Source organism: Tachypleus tridentatus, chromosome 1 (assembly GCF_004210375.1).
Source record: "Tachypleus tridentatus isolate NWPU-2018 chromosome 1, ASM421037v1, whole genome shotgun sequence".
NCBI lineage: Eukaryota > Metazoa > Arthropoda > Merostomata > Xiphosura > Limulidae > Tachypleus > Tachypleus tridentatus.
In genome coordinates this window covers 133238505-133256594 of record NC_134825.1, presented here as the reverse complement: position 1 = coordinate 133256594, position 18090 = coordinate 133238505, and the positions used below count along the sequence as shown (strand labels likewise).

Here is an 18090-nt window from a genome sequence, read left to right as displayed (position 1 = left end):
CAAAACAATTTAACAGTACTCTACAAATCAACTTTGATAAAAACAGTGTTTAACACTATATATTAATTTTTGTTGTTTTTCGACGGCCTTAAAAGCGCAGTTACTTGCTAGTAGAGTAGATAGTTCGTATAGAAGATTAATATGATGCTGGTTGGACTCTCTGAAAAATTGCTGCAGGCTTTTAATACTCCCCAAACACTATCAAGCACACCCTAGATCATGAGACCGAGACAAGTAAATAGGGAAGGAAGAGGCAGAACCCTTAATACTATGGTACTGATGTTAAGTATCTTTGTTTATGCAGCTTTTTGGACAGAAGTAAGATTGCCATTAATCTTAAGTACAAGGTGAACCACCATGTACAAAATAACAAAAAAGTGTCTATATCTACAGTATCAAGAAGACTCAATTAGAGTGAAATATTTGGTCAGGTAACAGTTAAAAAAATCCTTTACTTTGACATTCAATTATTTTCAAGAAACTTAAATTTTCTAAAAAGTACAAAAGCTAGATTGTTGATTGGAAAAGAGTGTTACGAATAGATTAGTCTAAGCAAATTTGAAAAACGTGGTTCAAAGTGTAAATTGTACGTCGGAAGTCCGTAGAAGAAAGGTAAAAGATACTTACCTCAATGTACAGCACTTACAATGAAGTATGGGGGAGGCATTGTGACAGTTTGCAAGTGTTTTTATACTGTGGCAATAGGAGATATTTGAAAAATATATGGAATAATATGACCAGCAGAGATACCACCAGATAGTGATCCAGTGGTTTGCACGTTACTGATAAAGGATTATACTACCAAGAAGATAATGACCTCAAACACTCATCCAATCTATGCAGAAATAAGTTAGATAAAAAAAAAGAAGTTTCTGGAATCATTAAAATGATGTAATGGTCCGATATCAAAGCTTTGATACCAACACAACTGAAAGGACCTGCATATCAGACGTTACTTCCCAAAAAAACTTTACGCAAGTGTGTTACAGACGTTTGGAGTAAAATCCTAAATGACATTTTGATTACGTATGTTGCAAAAATACCCGAAATACTGTCTTCAGTTATCAAAACAAAAGGGAACACACAAAGTATTAACTGTTTGCTGAACTCAAGTACTTTCATTGAGTTTCTGTTGTACTAAATATGAATATTAATCAAATTTTGATGTTTCACCTGTGATTTATCTTTCATTGTTCATTGAAAATAGACTGAAATCAAATTTTTGACTTTGTCCTAGAGTTTTTCACAATATTGTAACAATTCTAAATAAAGGGAGATATGATGTGAATTTATCGTAAAGCTACATGAGGACTACCTTCGCTAAGTGCCCCTAATTTAGCCCTAATAGACTAGAGGGAAGGTAGTTAGTCAGTACAACCCATCTTAACTTTTGAGTTACTCTTTAGCAGCGAACAGCTGGATTTCCAACACATTATACCACTCACATGGCTGAAAGTGCTAGCAAGTCTGGTGTGATGGGGATTCGAACCCGTGATCCGCAAACACCGAGTCGAACATCCTAAGCACCAGGCCATAATATAAATAATAATAATAAAAAGTACAAAGAAAACGTTTTGTATTAGTATTACAAGCAAAACTACTACTGCTGGTACTAGTTTATTTGTTTAATGTAACCACAAAGCAACAGAAAGGGCTATTTGCGCTCTATTCTGATCAGTATCGAAAGCCGGATTCTAGCGTTGTAAGGCCAGACATATCGCTGCGTCACTAAGGGGGGACTTTCACAGTGATATAATTCAAAATAGTCCATTTACTTACAACTGTAATTATCATTTTCATAATAGAATTTTACAAGTTAAATTTCACATTTTAAGTTACCACTTTTGTTTTTATTTTAATAATATAATTTATGACTGTTTACGAGAATAGTCAGTGTGTTAAGAACGCACCCAAGTATTTGTAGCAAGACGAAAACGAGTAAAGGTGTGTTGAAGTTATTAATGATATGTCGTTACTTAAATATACATGAGGTTTGTATACTAAGTGACGTTTCGGAATATTTAATTCCAGATATAGTGTAATCAAGCATAACAACTGTGAAATGCAAAGAGAAAAGTAATGAAAAGTTTTGTATTTTTATTAAGTAGTTACAGTAGAAGTAGAAACATTTAATAAAAGTATTTGAAACTGAATTGTTTCCCTGAAGCAACCATCGTTGTTCTATAAAATTCACGGTTAAAATTAATAAGTTAAACACGTAAGTTATTCCATATGCGAGAAATGTCATTTTCTCGAAGTGCTAAGTAAATCATTCAACTCTATTTGATTTTGAATTGTACACAAAACATCACTTTTGTTCAGGCTGTGGGTATGTATTTCAATAAAAGCAGATCCTAAACAAGTGGAACAGGCAGACCATAATGTACTTGTGATTTAACAACGTGTTGCAACGTTAATTTAAATTGAACTTGAAGTTAGCTAGCATTCCCACTGAATGTATTCCTGATGTTGATTCAACATTTTAGACTAAAATGTTTTAAATAAACACATTTAAATTCTTCATGACTTTTGTGTAAGAAAATAAAAATTGTTCTCTCTCAGCACACTGTTAACAGGGTGTTCATAAAATAATGTAAGAATTACGTAGTCATATAGTGACCGTGGTTGAAATATTTATAGTTGTTTAGCTCCATATTTCTTCTGTTTCAACTGTGAAAAGTTTTCTTTAACTCTAAAACATCTTTAGTGTAATTTATAATATTTTATGTACCGAAGTTGCAGTCTTTAAATTTGTTAAATGGTAAATTTTTTTTTTAAAACAAAGTGTTGTTTACCACTAAGCCAATTCTTTTGATCTTCTGTAATTCTTTTTTAAGTTTTCTCTCATACCAGTCAATTTAAATTTCTGAAATTAATTTATTTATTGTAGAATGTTATTTATTCTACAATTTTCATTTATCTTCTATATCCATTTTGAGTCAACCTGTTTGTTTTTTAATTCAGTTATTGAGTTCACGATGGATAATTCTTGTTGCATCATCAATTATCTTTCAGATCTGTTATGCATAGTTCTAGCTGCTGGGGCAGGAGAACAATTTGAAGGTAAGATATTTGCACAAGATAGAAATAATGTTTAGAATAATTAAGGTATTATACTGAGAAGTTAGACCAGAGTACTAGTGCTGTATGCTACAATCATTAGATGATTTATGTTAGTGATCATTCCAAATATACATCATCAAAGGAGGTAAACTTCCATTCTAACCAGTATCAACTTTTACAAGTCTCTTATCACCATTTGAAATCGTTATTGGTTCATTCCATGTCAAATCATTCAGGGGGCTGCAGGTGACCCCCACAGAATGCCTTGAAAAAATTCACATGTGCTCATCTACCCATATAATGAAAAATTGCCAAAGATTAGATCAATATCTCTAATAGTTTCTGATTTACAGCCCTTTAAAATTTATTTTATTTTATTTTTGGCGAATTCATTTTCGGGCAACTTTGGCTGCTTAAAGCTGCAAGTATAATGGTGGTAGAAGGCTGAAATTTGCTACACTGACTGAATTAATCTCACAGAATTCAAAAATGGTCTCAAACCAAGTTTATCTCTCCTAGGATTTGCATAGTGAGGTCCTAAAATCACCTGAAAACCCCAAATCGTGAAAAACATTGGTTTATGTAATAAGCCACAGCTCTAAGACTTAATGTGATAAAAAGCTGAATTTGTTTTTCTAATTTCCTATAACATATCAGTTGATAAATCAGCAATTGTTGTAATTAAAAGTCTGTTAGATCTGTAAAACAACTTAGCTGCATGCAACTTTTTATGATTTAGCTAATAATAGCCCAACTTCAAGCCACAGTTTGACCATGTCACCTGTTATTCAGCCTTTTCAGATTTTTACCATATATTCTTACATCTCTGAATATGATCTTCAAAAAAATATCAGGATGGTGTTCAACCTACTTTTTGAGTCATAATTTTTTAAAGTATCCTCTGACCATGCTTTTTTATTTAAAAAAACATTCAGTTCAGGTGTGTTACTGTGTGCAAATATATCCATACAATTTTGAAAAATACCTGTCAGAATTGTATGAATCCCACTGAAATATTCTAACCAGCCTTTCACAATGTTAAATAATGAAGTTGTAAAAAACAAGAAAGAATTAATTCATTTCTGAACATGATAATTGGCATAACTAGTTAGACCACATGGCAATGCAATTATATTGTGTATGCATTACAGTTATGCAGATATGGCTGAGTTTAAGATTCATAATATAATAAATACAAAGGTAAATCAGACACAAAAAAGCACAGTGCTACAACAGGGGATAACTGAGAAATATTGTGCAATAATCGTGACAATGAAATGTTTCAAAAACTGTTTTGGTGATAAATTAGCCTCGACATCAAATAAACATTGCTTTGTTCAGACAACGTGAATAAATTTCTGAAATTCGAATTTGATTATGTTGAGATCACTTTGACTTAGAACATAGTGGCGAGCAATACTGCCTTGCACAGTAGGTGCACTTATCAGACAAAGAATATGTTAGAAAGGAATCCAGCTTTCATCTTTACATGACCTTGCAGGCCATGAGAACAGTTTGTTTCTTGATTTCTTCATAAATGACACCAACACATTGGAATGTTCATCTGATCTATCTTTTATGTTTCTCACATACCATTCATGATCGTATATGCATGCCACATATTTCCCTGGCTGATAATTGTCATTGCTATCATTAGACCCAATTTGAGCTGCTGCAGCATCACTTTCACTGCTAATACCAACAGTTACAACTGTGTACACATCATCATCTGATAGCCTTCTCATATACAATTTGTTGGTAGAATGGGGAATAAAGCTATGATGTGACCTAATACCTGCCGCAGTTTTGCATTTTTCATAGCACTCAAGTAGATCAAACTTCACACACTTCTGCAGGACTGATTTCTGATTGACAAGAAAGAACTGAATGCCTTCCTTTGCCCAATGGTACATGTCAGAGACACTTAAAATTTGATAATTTATTATTTTACACAACCTTGAATTTTTTGAAGATCATGTTCAGAGATGTAAGAATATATGGTAAAGGCTGATTAGAATATTTCAATGGGATTCATAAATTATTTCAAAATTGTATGGATATATTTGCACACAGTAACACACCTGAATTGAAGTTTTTTTTCAAGTTAACAATGTATGGTCAGAGGATACTTTAAAAAATTATAACTCAAAAAGTAGGTTGAACACCATCCTGATTTTTTTGTAGATCATATTCAGAGATGTAAGAATATATGGTAAAAATCTGAAAAGGCTGAATAACTGGTGATAATGGTCAAACTGTAGCCTGAAGTAGGGCTATTTTTAGCTAAATCATAAAAAGTTGCATGCAACTACATTTTTTTACAGGAGATCTAATAGACTTTTAATTACAACAATTGCTGATTTATCAACTGATATGTTAGAGGAAATTTGAAAACAAAATTCAGCTTTGTATCATATTAAGTCTTAGAGCTATGGCTTATTAAATAAACCAATGTTTTTTACGATTTGGGGTTTTCAGGTGATTTTAGGACCTCACTATGAAACTACTAAGAGAGATAAACTTGGTTTGAGACCATTTTTGAATTCTGTGAGACTAATTTAGTCAGTGTAGCAAATTTCAGCCTTCTACCACCATTACTCTTACAGCTTTAAGCAGCCAAAGTTGCCCAAGAATGATTTTGCCAAAAATAAATTAAATTTTACAGGGCTGTAAATCAGAAACTATTAGAGATATTGATCTAATCTTTTGCAGTTTTCATTATATGGGTAGATGAGCACATGTGAATTCTTTCAAGGCATTTTGAGGGGGTCACCTGGAACATTTTCCAAAATGTGGATGATTTGACATGGAATGACCCTATTACTTCTTTGGAAAAAGTCATTATAATGAAACAGAGCTAAGTTAGTATAAGTCCAACTAAACAGTTGATCTGATATGTTGTTTAAGCAAATGGATTAGTGAATGTTTATGATCTTTATACATCCTGTTGACAGTGTCATTAATTGTATGCAGGACACCTGTTCAAAAATACAGAAAACATAACCTGAATATGCCTTAATAAAAATATATTGTTTGCGAGTTGTGGAAGGGTGAAATTAGCAGTTACATCAATTGTAACACTTTGTCATCAATGTACATGTTTTGTTATATACATGTTATGTTAGTTGTTTCTAATACAATTGTTTTGAAAGTGAAAGCATTGTATTGCAGTTCAGTTGAATACAAGCAAAGATATAATCATTTGCATTACCTTTTATCCTTAATTTTGGTTTTATCCATAGCATACTATGTTTGCTATAAAATGAGCTCTAGTTTAAAACTGATATCACAGTTTGATTTTTGTAAATGGTTGGAGTTAGTTTAGAGGGTTTGCCCTGTCAAATAAAACCTTTTATGTAAGGTATAATGAATTATGTATATTTGTTATGAACCATGCTTCTGTACTATTGTTTAAGCCTTTCACCTCTTAAGCTCAACTCTTGTTTCAGTTTTCTTTGTTTGTTTTGCAAATTTGTGTATTGACCTTTTCTACTATATTTGTTTTTCATACATGTGCTATGTTTTTATTCTGTTAATAATGCTGAGAAAAATTGTTTGGCAATTCAGAACAACCTCAAATATTTATTAAACAATTAAACTTTTCCAATCGACAATCTGAATGGCAACCCTTCTTTTATAAATCACACAGGGAATTGTTTAACTGTCTAGATTTTTGATTAATCCACCATTTTGAACTTATGTATCTGGAAATCAAATGACATCTTTATAGGATTAATTATTAAGAAAATTCATAAAGAAACACAAACAACTAGGTTATCAGTTTCATCTATCTGATGGACTTGAATTTTTCTTGCACATCAGATGACACTATCAGTAACTTATTATTGGGTAATTAAATCAACTTATTATGAAATTAGTATAAATATAAAGGAATAATGAAAACACTATACACTTTATGGTGAAAACCGCAAAAGATGAACAAGTAGATATGAAAGTTAAAAAGGATTTAAATTAAATTTTGTTGTTACTAAGAATGAAAAGGCTTGTGATTATTTACATAGTGTAATATTTAGCACAATATGAAAATATCAAAATAAGTATTACTGTTAAAACATTAACTATAACCTACGTATAATGTCTTACCAGGTTTTGGAAAAAAAAGGATAATTCCTCACCCAAATATTTTTTATATACTCCACCTTTTTATTTATTTTTTAATTATTTTTCTTGAAGACGTCTTGAAAGTTTGTTTGCAATTTTAGGTTTGTTTCAAAGTGAGAATCTAACCAGGTAGGTAATTTGAGCTTTTATTTTTCTAGATGAGAAATTGCACATAGGAAATACTACTTCAGCACTTTGTTACATAAATTGGCATCTTATTAAAAATAAATGGTTCTTTTTCAATAGATTATAAGAGACCAAAAATTATTGGCAAAAGACACTTGTATGAAAAAAAAAACAATTTTGTCTAACACAAAACTTAAAATATGATGATTCAATTCATCTAAAGAAAAACTTAGAGAAATTGCCCACAGTTGGAATATTGTTTAAAAAAAACTTTTTGGATATTTATAAAAATTAGAGAAATTTTGATGGTTGACTTCATTTGATTACAGCAATGAAGTTTTATAATATTTCACAAGGTATGCTTCTTATGCTTTATCAAAGTAATGTCAAATTTTTCCAAAGCTATGTATTTATGAAAAGAAATGCAACATCAAAAGTAAGTTTGTTTTAAAGTGAGAGTCAGTAATCATGGAGGTGAGACATTGTCTTGGATCTGTAACCTATGCTTACAACATCAAAAAGAGACAAATTGTGATGTAAATACAGTATACTGTGAAGACTCAGAGTATTATTGATCTGATCTGGCATGTAATAAAATTAGGAAATTTTTCTATATTTATATGAAGTTGCATCATGGTAGGGTGTAAAAATACCCTAGAAATAAACTTCCATGTAGAAAATGTGTTAATAAAACATAGTAGTTTTAAAGATCCATAATTGAAACACATTGAGGAAGCACATCCTTCAATGCCACCAACAATTGGAAATTACCCTTTTTTAGGCTTCAGCTTTGATAGCATTTAGGATAAGTTGTTAGATAGGCATTTAAAAGTCTAATTTGTAACTTTAAGAAGTAGCTGAAAATCAGGCCAACATTCATACAAGAAGGACATCTCATTGAGCAAAAATTTTCCCTCTAAACATCACCACGGTTTAAAAAATACATGTTAAATTAGTAAATTAAAGTTAACATGCTGCTATGGAAAATGTTATACACATTTTTTCTTTCATTATAACCATTAACAGCATACATGGTATGTTTGGATAAGACCAATTTCATGACAAGTATTTGACATGTAAACTGGAAATAATAGCAGATTCCATCAAAAAATAAGAGAAACATTCTGATGTTGATAATTTGACTGATTTTCAAGTTACATGAGAAATAAAAAGATTGGACACATTAAACATAATGAAACAAAATTTATTCAGACAAGACAAAACAAGACGTGCCTTAGGTAAGTGGACAGTCACCTGTACTGGATTAATGAATGGCTTGTTAGCTTTCCATTCCTCAAGGTTAATCCCTATGGAACTAACAACAGGAAAAAAAATGACATAGAACTGAACAAAGAAAGTTTGCTCAAACTTAGAATGTGAACTTTGTCCAGCATTAGTTGACCATCAGTGTCATTATTGGCCAAAAAGGGATATTCCAAGCTAACCTATTTAATCCAGTCTCCATGCAATACTAGAACACCCATGTGGGCAAAGAAATCTAACTTACTAGGGAATAAATAAATGAAACAAAGTAACAACTTTCTGGACCAAATGTAGCAAGATAATGCAAAAACTAAAATATCAAAAAAAAATTTAAAATTCTGTATTACCATAGATCGCTGCAAGTGCATAATATGTCCACATATCATATATGTTACACCAACACTTAAGAAGTTGCTTCTTTAAATGAATAATGAAGTCACAAAGTTAATCTATAGGCTGCAAGTGACTGGAAGTCCTTAACTGACTGTCACAGGCTATGTAATTCTGGCCAAACAGTCATTAACTAATCAACTTGGACAACTTGATGTTTTGATTGGGTATTCAAATCTTTAGTGGATAAACACTGGGAGACAATAATTTTTCAAAAACATGTTTCCTACTGTAAGTAAAAATAAAAGCCACTTGCTTATTCTGTTCATGCTATGTTTACAGCAAGAAATCCTCTTAATATATGATTGTAAAATCAAGAATGATGTCACCTAAGATATTGGAGGTACAGGGTGATTATAAAAAAAACAAACATACACTAAAAGTTATTTCTTTTAGGAGAGCAAAATTTTATCAGAAACACACTGAGGACTATATAAGTTATTTTGAGGAAAGCTTAGACATGACAATGAAAATGAGATTATTTTTTTATTGTTTTCATGATTTTTTTTTCCTTCATGTTTCAAACATACAAAACTGGCAAATTTGGTAAAGTGTGACAGTATGCAGGATATCGTTAAGATCAGTGACTATTGAGAACAGCTGATGGTTGTAGTTGTTTTATTTAGCAAAAAATAGATTTAATATGCAGATTAAGAATGATGGAAAGGGTATTTTCTACATTTCATGAGATTTTTTGAAACATTTTGTATCATACTCAAACTTGATTAAAATTTATATGCTTTTCAGTGTGCATTTTGTGAAACTTAATTTCTCTATGGCTATTTTAAGATCATTTTAACTTAAAGAGTTTTATATTTAATCACCCTATACATAAGAGTTAGTTATAGTGTGTGTAAAAACCTAGAAAATGTAAAGATTCAGAGGACAGTTACAAGTTTGTTTTTTTCCACTGGGAGGAAACAAATGCACAAGTTTTTAAATTCCCATTTTTCTTTTGAGGTTTAATGATTATACAGGGATTTATAGTGTAGAGGTAAGTATGAAATAAAGGTTTAGAGCAAAACATTGTAAAAGATACTTAAAAATGTTATGAAAATTATTTAATAATACTAGTTATTCACTAATCTTTATGCACTTATGCATATAAAAATGGGAATAAGTAAATAATTCTTCTGTATTTTATCCATGTGAATAGGTAATACAAAACTAAATATGTATGTTTCCAAAAACAAAGCAAGTTATAATAGAAATATTTATTCATGTAGCATGTTACTTCATCTGTTAAATATGACAAAATATTTCCTTCATGTGGTTATAATATCATTATTTTTTCAGACCATAAACTGAAATATTAGGAAAGTGTGATATTGGAGAAAACATTTAAATCTCTCATGGATCTGGGTGGATGTGGAACATCTTCCCATTGTTACTGTGGCATTGGAACAACAGACTCTGACATGCTTCAGTGTCAGGAATGTAAAAAACTTTTTCATCCAGGTTTGTTATTTTTGTTTATAAAATTATCTAAGCTTTTAAATTGTTGTTATTGCATTTCCAGCTTTATAAAATAATCCAGTAGTTACCAAGAAGTGCCAGTTTCAGATAATTTCATAAAACTGATAGATTGAATTTAATTTCTTCAAGTTTATAAAATGCATTATTTTTGGTATTGTGTTTCCTTTTACAATAGCTGTAGGTCATTATTAGTATACAAATATATCTTCCCTTTAATTGTATAGACACAATGTGGTTCTGTTTGATAAATATAGGTATATTATTATTAAACATTAATATAGTCTCTGAAATTATAAATTCTGCTGTCATCTATGAAAGTTATGTATATCTTTATTCTTTACATTTATGAATTTAGGAACATATTTTTAAGTATATTGCCTTGTATGAAACATTCTTGTGCATATTTTTTGCTTCAAAATTTAATTACTGTTAAATTATAAAGAAAAACTTACTGCTGTATTGTACAACAAGAGTTAACATTTGTTTGTGTATTTCACATGTAATAATATTTATGACAAATTTAATATTTTCAAAATAATTTTTTAGCTTTAATGGCTTTTTCAAATATTAACAAGTCTAACCTTGCAACATTATCATTATCAGCTGTCTTACAATTGGTACTATCACCACGTTTACCATTTATAAGCTGTAAATATTTTTGTATATAGCTCTGATTTCTAAGCTTTAGTTTTGGTCTCATCTTGTAGGTCTTCTTCACCAGTATACATTTGTAGTACATATCTTTACAAAATACAGAGTAAAAGAGAGTCATGCATTTTCAATACTTGAATTGTCTTGCCACAAAACAGTTTGATTATAAAAAGTTAATACTTTTTTGTATTTTTAAGTGCAAATTACAAAGCTCAATTGTTAAAACTGTACTATTTCACATGGTAAAAATTAAACAACTAGCATATCTTTGAAAAACTTTTAAATATTTTTTTGATCAATTAGCACGTAAGTTTCCCTGCTACATTAATAACATTTGAGATGTATTAACTTGTTATAATTTTTATTCGAAATCTACTGAATAGAAAATAAATTCTAAAAAAAAAAAGAACATTTAGTTCTGTGTGTATGACTGTGTCAGTTAGCATATGACATTTTACAGTGTTATATTCAAAACTTGATGACAACTTTATTTTCAACATATGTCAATAAACTTAACATGAAAATGTAGGATTTTATTGAAGTCTGTATCGTATCTAAAAAAAATACCCAACTTAATATTTCTGTTTCATATGCCATACTTATGCTATTATTGTTCCATTTCAGAATTTTCTAAAATAGTTTGATGCACTTTTACACCAATTAGAAACACAAAGTATATATCATTACAATCAAAATTATAAAATTATAATATCCTATCTTCAGTATTTCTAGAAATATTGATAAATTTGCCATAGCCACAGGATAATCCTCTCCCATTTGTTTCTAATTTTTGTACTAATGTAGTTTACATGACTGATGATGTGTATAACCAACAGAGCAGGTTATCATTTATATCAATTTTACAGCCATATTTTTTAATTTGGTGAGGAGGGTATTCACTTCATAAAAAGGTCTTGTCATGTGATCTTGGTTTAGTTGCTAGGAATGATTATAATTATCTAGGTAACCAAAAATAAGTTTAAAAATATAAATTATAATCAGGCAAATTTATTCTTGGGAAATTTTATTCCTGTACTTGCCAATTTTTTTCCATTTTAAATTTATATATGAAAGCTACTTGAATTATTGTGGTCACCATAGTTTATGAGACTCAACAAGTCTTAGGAAAGAATGTCAAATAATTTCACTTCAGTGTAAACAGCTTGAATATGTAGTATGTTGAGATTTTGAGATTCTTAGGAAAGAATGTCAAATAATTTCACTTCAGTGTAAACAGCTTGAATATGTAGTATGTTGAGATTTTGTGCCTGCCTCTAGCTTTGAGTTATCTCCCTGATGTTCTAATGTGAATTAGAAGAGTACAGAATATGACCTATATGTAACAATAGCCCTTCATCATCAGAAGAGTAACAAATTATCCATACATAATAGATCCTCCTAAACACTGTGGGATATTTTCAGTGCAATTTTACAGCAGTTTCCTTTTAGTTTGTTTTAATTTCAATGTAAGATTACATTACCATTGAATAATTGAAACAACAGATTGGTAAATTGCTACAGTGACCATGAATTCTCAAGTGGTAGTGAATATTACTTTCTCCTAAGGTTCTTCCACGGTTGCTAACACTATCCCAACTTGTTAATTGTGAAAGATGTTACCATCATCATTTGCTGTGTCATATGTTCTTTTTTTTCCTTTAACCTATTGAGGACAATGTTCCTTCTCCAGATACCTTTGTGGGTTTGATTACTCATATTTGTTCTTTACTTTTCTCCTGTATCTTTTTATTCTTCTTGTTTTTTACTAAATGACTCTTATTCTGACGATCATGGACATAGAGTTTATGTTGATACATTCCTATATCTGTTTTATTCTCACTATTAAGTGCTTTGACTTTGACTCCAGGACTCCTTCACCATGACTTATTGCCATTCTTCCTTTTCTGTTATTAGTTTCTCAATCCTTGGAGTCCCTTATATTTCCTGGAGTTACTGACATTAGTGCTCAGTTTTCCCATCTTTGTTTTTCTTACCCATTTGTTTCATTACTTATCAGCTCTTCATTTTATATCTGAAGCCCTACATAATGATCTCATTAATTTTTTTTTGTGATCTACAGTTGGACGTTCTCAATATCTCAGCCAGGGTTTGTTCTTCTGCTTACTTCATGCTTCTGTTGTTGGGACCTTTGAAGATATAATGCATTTCATTTACAATTTGTTTTTCCAATTATTGTTTTCACTATATACATCTGGCTTTTTTTATTTGCTCTGATGTCTTCAATGGTATTGTTAATGCCTTTCCTCCCTTTTTCTCATAATCTCGCATTTCCACTCCTATTTCTGAACTACACAAACCCTCCACCCATCTCTTGTCATTTCTTCTCTTTTTTCCATTTACATTTATGACTGTTTATCCTGCTCTTCTGAGTTGACTGGTAAACTTTTCTAGTTAAACCTGATTGGTTGACCTTAGAATATTTCTCTATCCTTGACCAGTTTGGTCTTAGAATTCTCCACTAATCTGTGTGGCATTGAGTATCTAGTCATTTTTTACTCTTACCTCTCCAGTAATTCTTATGTGAGAGGTTTCATCTTTTTTTTTTTGGTATTCATGCATTTCTAGAACGTCTTTCTTTCCAGGCTTGGCTCACATGAAGCTTCTTCAGTGGTTTTTGAGTGACTAATGGAAAATTTCTCATGATTTTCTGCCCTGTGTTGTGATGCTGCCACCTTCTTTTCTCTTGGTGGTTGGATTTTGCCAACACTATGTCTGGCATCTCTTTTCCTGATGTGGCTCTCTTGGCCTCTTATCAGTCATTTTTTTTTTTACTATTTAGTTTTGGATATCACACTTGATTATGATCCACTCTGACAAATCTGCAGTCTTTTCCTATATCAATTGCCAGGGTAGAGCTTGCTCTTAAGATAATTGCTTTTGCATTTGGACTTTCTGTTTTGGGCTCATTTACAATGAGTTTGTTTGTCCTGTCCCAGGGGTATAGGTCTTGGTGACAGATAGATCTCAATTGGACAGGGTTCATCCTATCCATTAGTTATTCAACCTGTAGATATTTTGATGGATTTGTTCCAAATTGGGTACAAAAATGGTCAATTTCTTTAGTACTCATCTCAGTACCACACTCTCTCATTTTGACTCACAATACCTCACCCAGCAGTTCTGGCTGTGGATGCACTCAGCCAACTCATCTCTTTCTGTATGTTTACCCACATTTTTGCTTTCTTCCACATGTCATAGTGTTTATTTTTGATAGTCCTACTTTGACTATATTGATAGCATCTTTTTTGGCTGTCTCAATCTTCATTTCCTCTTCTTCACTGACTGGCATCCAAAGCACATGTTTTTAACTGATAGTCCATCCTCCATCTCTACTCTCATGCTGTTTTGCCATTTTTCACTGTTGAACCATCTTCACTTGGTTGTTTTACCAAAGTATGTCAGTTTCTACCATCTTAAGCTATAAGAGGGCCTTATTATCTATCTTTTACTTTTTTCACAATTATTTTCTCTTTAATTCTCTGTTTCTTTCATATTGGTGCAGTCCTTAGGAATTCATAACTCCCCTTATCCACTTCCTTTGTCATAATGGAACATCGATTTAGTTACACATGCACTTACCCAGGCCCTCTTTGAACTTTTGGTCACTTGTTCCTTATATCATTTTTTTCTTGAAATTCAGGAGTGATCTTTATATATTGGATGTTTCCCATACTTTGTTTCACAGATCTACCTTGATTTTATTCCCTGAGTGCTTGCTTTTTCCTAAGACTTGGATGATTCAGAAGGAAGATCATACCTTTTCTTCCCTACCTCTTTTTTAGTTTTAGCTCTTTATATGTTTATGTTGAAGGAGAAAGGATCATGGTCATTGTCAAAATTATTTAGGACTTGAAAGTTATTGGAGTGAGAGATTAGAGGTCGAGAAACTATGACAAGATCTAATATGCTCTGTATTAGTGTGGCATGCTATTATTATTAACAGTATAGTAGTTGTTATCATTAAGTAAGTGATGAAGTATTCTGCAGTTTCTGTTTGTGGATCTGTAATTGAAATCTGTATGTTTAGAGTCAAGATCTCCAGTGATTACAACATTAGGATAATTGTTTATAACTGATTGGTGTCAGTTAAAGATGCTGGGTAGATGTATATAGTTAATACAGTGAGTGTGTCATGGTTATGTAGATGAATAAAGGGCATTCAAGGCCCCACATAGTGCTCATTTATGAGATGGGGTGTTCCACAGAACTGCTAGTGGTATACTTCCAGTGCATAATTTCCCAAACAAGACCCAATCTAGATAGTACTCATCCATGGGTTATCACAGGTAAAGTAGGCAAAGGATAGCTTTTCTTCCTTCATGCCTATTTGAATAAATTGGTGCTGGTCTGTTTTTCAGTAAAGGATGTTTTGTGGTCATCCATTACATTATCTTACGGTGTTGGACCTTTCCACACTTTCATATGTACTTTCACCCCTCATTTCTTCTAATGGAACATGGGAGTTATTGCCAATTCATAGTTGCTTGGGTAGTGGACCATGGAGGATTCCTTCAAAGTGTGAGAAATTCTTCTCATGAGAGAGTAGGGTGGAGGTATTCTGTTGATGTAGTCTAGTTCACACCTAATGCTGGCTTTCCCTAATCCTACCATGGTTTGGCATTAGATTGTTGCAGGACCAGCCAATACAACTCTACACTCAGTTTACGGGGTGAATACTACTCTTCTGTTCTACTTCACTGGGATTGAAAATTGCCCTATGCTGCCTGATTTTGGACTGGAGTTGACCCACCATATATGGTCTGACATGACCTAGCCACATTACACAAATTGGCTTGTCACTGGTATTAATTTGAATTATTTTTTCTGCCCAACCTAACAATATTTTTCTGGGTGAAGAATGTTTCCTGGTACAGATGTGGTGTTGTGTTTCACAGGTGTGCTCCTTTATTGTTCTGTAGCATTGATTGACACATTCTATGAATTTTCCTTAAGGTGCTTCACAAGGGAGACTCATCACTGATCTCTCCACAACCTTTATGTGGGATTCTAGCTATATATGAACAGAGATTATTTATCATATCAGAAATTAACATTTTCTGAAACAGTAAATGTGTTTTTGATAGATATTTATCTTTCCCACACTTCCCACTCTTCCTTTCCAATTCTGGTGTATTTTTTTCTTACCTAAGCTTGAAGTGGTAATTGAACAATCAGTATAGAGGGAGTAAGTTGTGCTAGGAGGGTGTTGTTGTGTCACACCCTATTTGGTGGATGGTTGTCACATACTCATTTGCATGCAACAATAAAGCAATGTTACATGGAAACATGAAAGTTTAGGTGGGAGCTTCAAGGCTAATGGCAAGTGAAAAACTTCATATATAGAGAGTAGCATTGAAACATGAAAGTTGTATGTGAAAAGTAGTATCTATCGGAAATACGTTTCAAGTTTTGGAACATATTAGCTTTTTGTAGTATGATTATCTAGTATAAGTTTCAGTAAACATTAACCCTAACCTTTGTTCCACAATTGTGAGGAATGATTCATTTGTACATGACTACTTAAATAATTTGCTACTGTAGATTGGCAGAATATGATGACTGAATTATTTTTGCTGGTATATAATTGTACATGTTTTGTTACAGGATGTCTCAGAAAAGGCAGACCTAGCCATCTGTTAGGTGATGTGTTTTTTACTTTCACCTGTGAAAGCTGCTCTGAAGATAATGAGGAACATTGTGAAAGAATGAGAATTCAGTGGTATACAATTTTTTATATATTTTCTAAATTAACATGTTCATAAAGAAGCTACGATTCCAAACTTTTATTCAAACTTTTTTATTGTCTACATAGTATGTGAACCATATTTTCTACATGTAGGACCAAAAAATGTTTAGTTGTAGGAAGAATGCTCTCACCAAACATGCATTGTGCCATGATTTATTGTATTGAGAGTATTTTAGTAGGCATACTTCATATCTTGTAGATTTATCAGTGAATGTGTGAAATCCTTTTTATTTATATAAAACTAACCTCAAGTTAATCATTCAAAACTTTAGCATGAAAAAAATTTCCCTAAACTTAATGACACTATTTCTCAAATTGGACAAAACCATTTCATATGTATTTGATAATATGATTATTAGAAGTTAACGAGCGAGAAATAAGGGCACTAAAAGTTACATGCAGTAGGTCATGGTTGGGATTAATCAATTTTATATCCATGTCTATTTTAGAAACTATCTTTATGTAGAATCAGAATATTTCTTTGCTATACAAAAATTTTCAGTACTGTAAGATAATAACACGAAAGAATATTTCAGTTACTGCTGCTGTGTTAAAATAGATGACTGTAGAGCATCACATTTTTATATAAAAATTTATTATAAAACCAGTTTATGTGTATTTATTTAGTCTTGTTACATTTGATATGAAAACAATGTGTAGAGTGAAAAGGATGTCTGGGAAATGTAATGTCTTACGTTATATGCTATATTGTTTCTTGTCTGTTATCATTGAATTTGTGATTAGAATGTGCTGATGAGATGCTGTGAATATTAATATTTCAAAGGATGCATTTTAAAGACTTAGAATATGTTACTGGATTACTTGGTGAGGTGTGGAAATAAATAGCAGATTGCTTTTAATTGCAGTAAATACAAGATACTTGAAGTGAAATATCATAGTGCTTGAATTATTAGTATAATTATGATGGAAATAGCTTTATCAGTGCTATGGAAGAAAAGTATCTTGTATGTCCTAGTTGATCAGCCTTTTATGTCATCCAAACAATGTTGCATTTTTGGAAAATATGATGTCTTTAATAATATATGCTGTATTGTTTCTTATCAGTTATCTTTGAGTTTGTGATCAGAATTTGTTCAAAGTGAGATGAGATGCATTGAATATTAATATTTTGTAGGGTGCATTTTAAAGACTTAGAATATGTGACTGCATTTGAGAGTTTAAAATGAAAGGAGGTCCTTGAAAAATATCAAGGTGTCAATCAAACATCAAAC

General features: G+C 31.6%; 1 protein-coding gene across 10 annotated transcripts in view; it reads left to right on the top strand.

The window, feature by feature from the left end:
* The first annotated feature begins 1863 nt into the window (after nt 1–1863).
* The window catches only part of Atac2 (Ada2a-containing complex component 2), a 94639-nt gene continuing 78412 nt past the window's right edge, over nt 1864–18090 (top strand). For 4 of the 10 annotated variants that reach the window (XR_013013421.1, XM_076452949.1, XM_076452966.1 and 1 more), the window contains exons 1-4: nt 1921–2076; nt 3016–3063; nt 10261–10422; nt 16717–16831. Coding sequence is in view for 9 of the 10 variants with exons in the window: in XM_076452949.1 (XP_076309064.1) it covers nt 10317–10422; nt 16717–16831 (221 nt within the window). In the remaining variant the exon portion in view is untranslated. Of the gene's footprint in view, nt 2077–3015; nt 3064–10260; nt 10423–16716; nt 16832–18090 lie in introns of all 10 variants that reach the window. The other 6 variants (XM_076452977.1, XM_076452984.1, XM_076452990.1 and 3 more) reach the window with 3 other exon arrangements.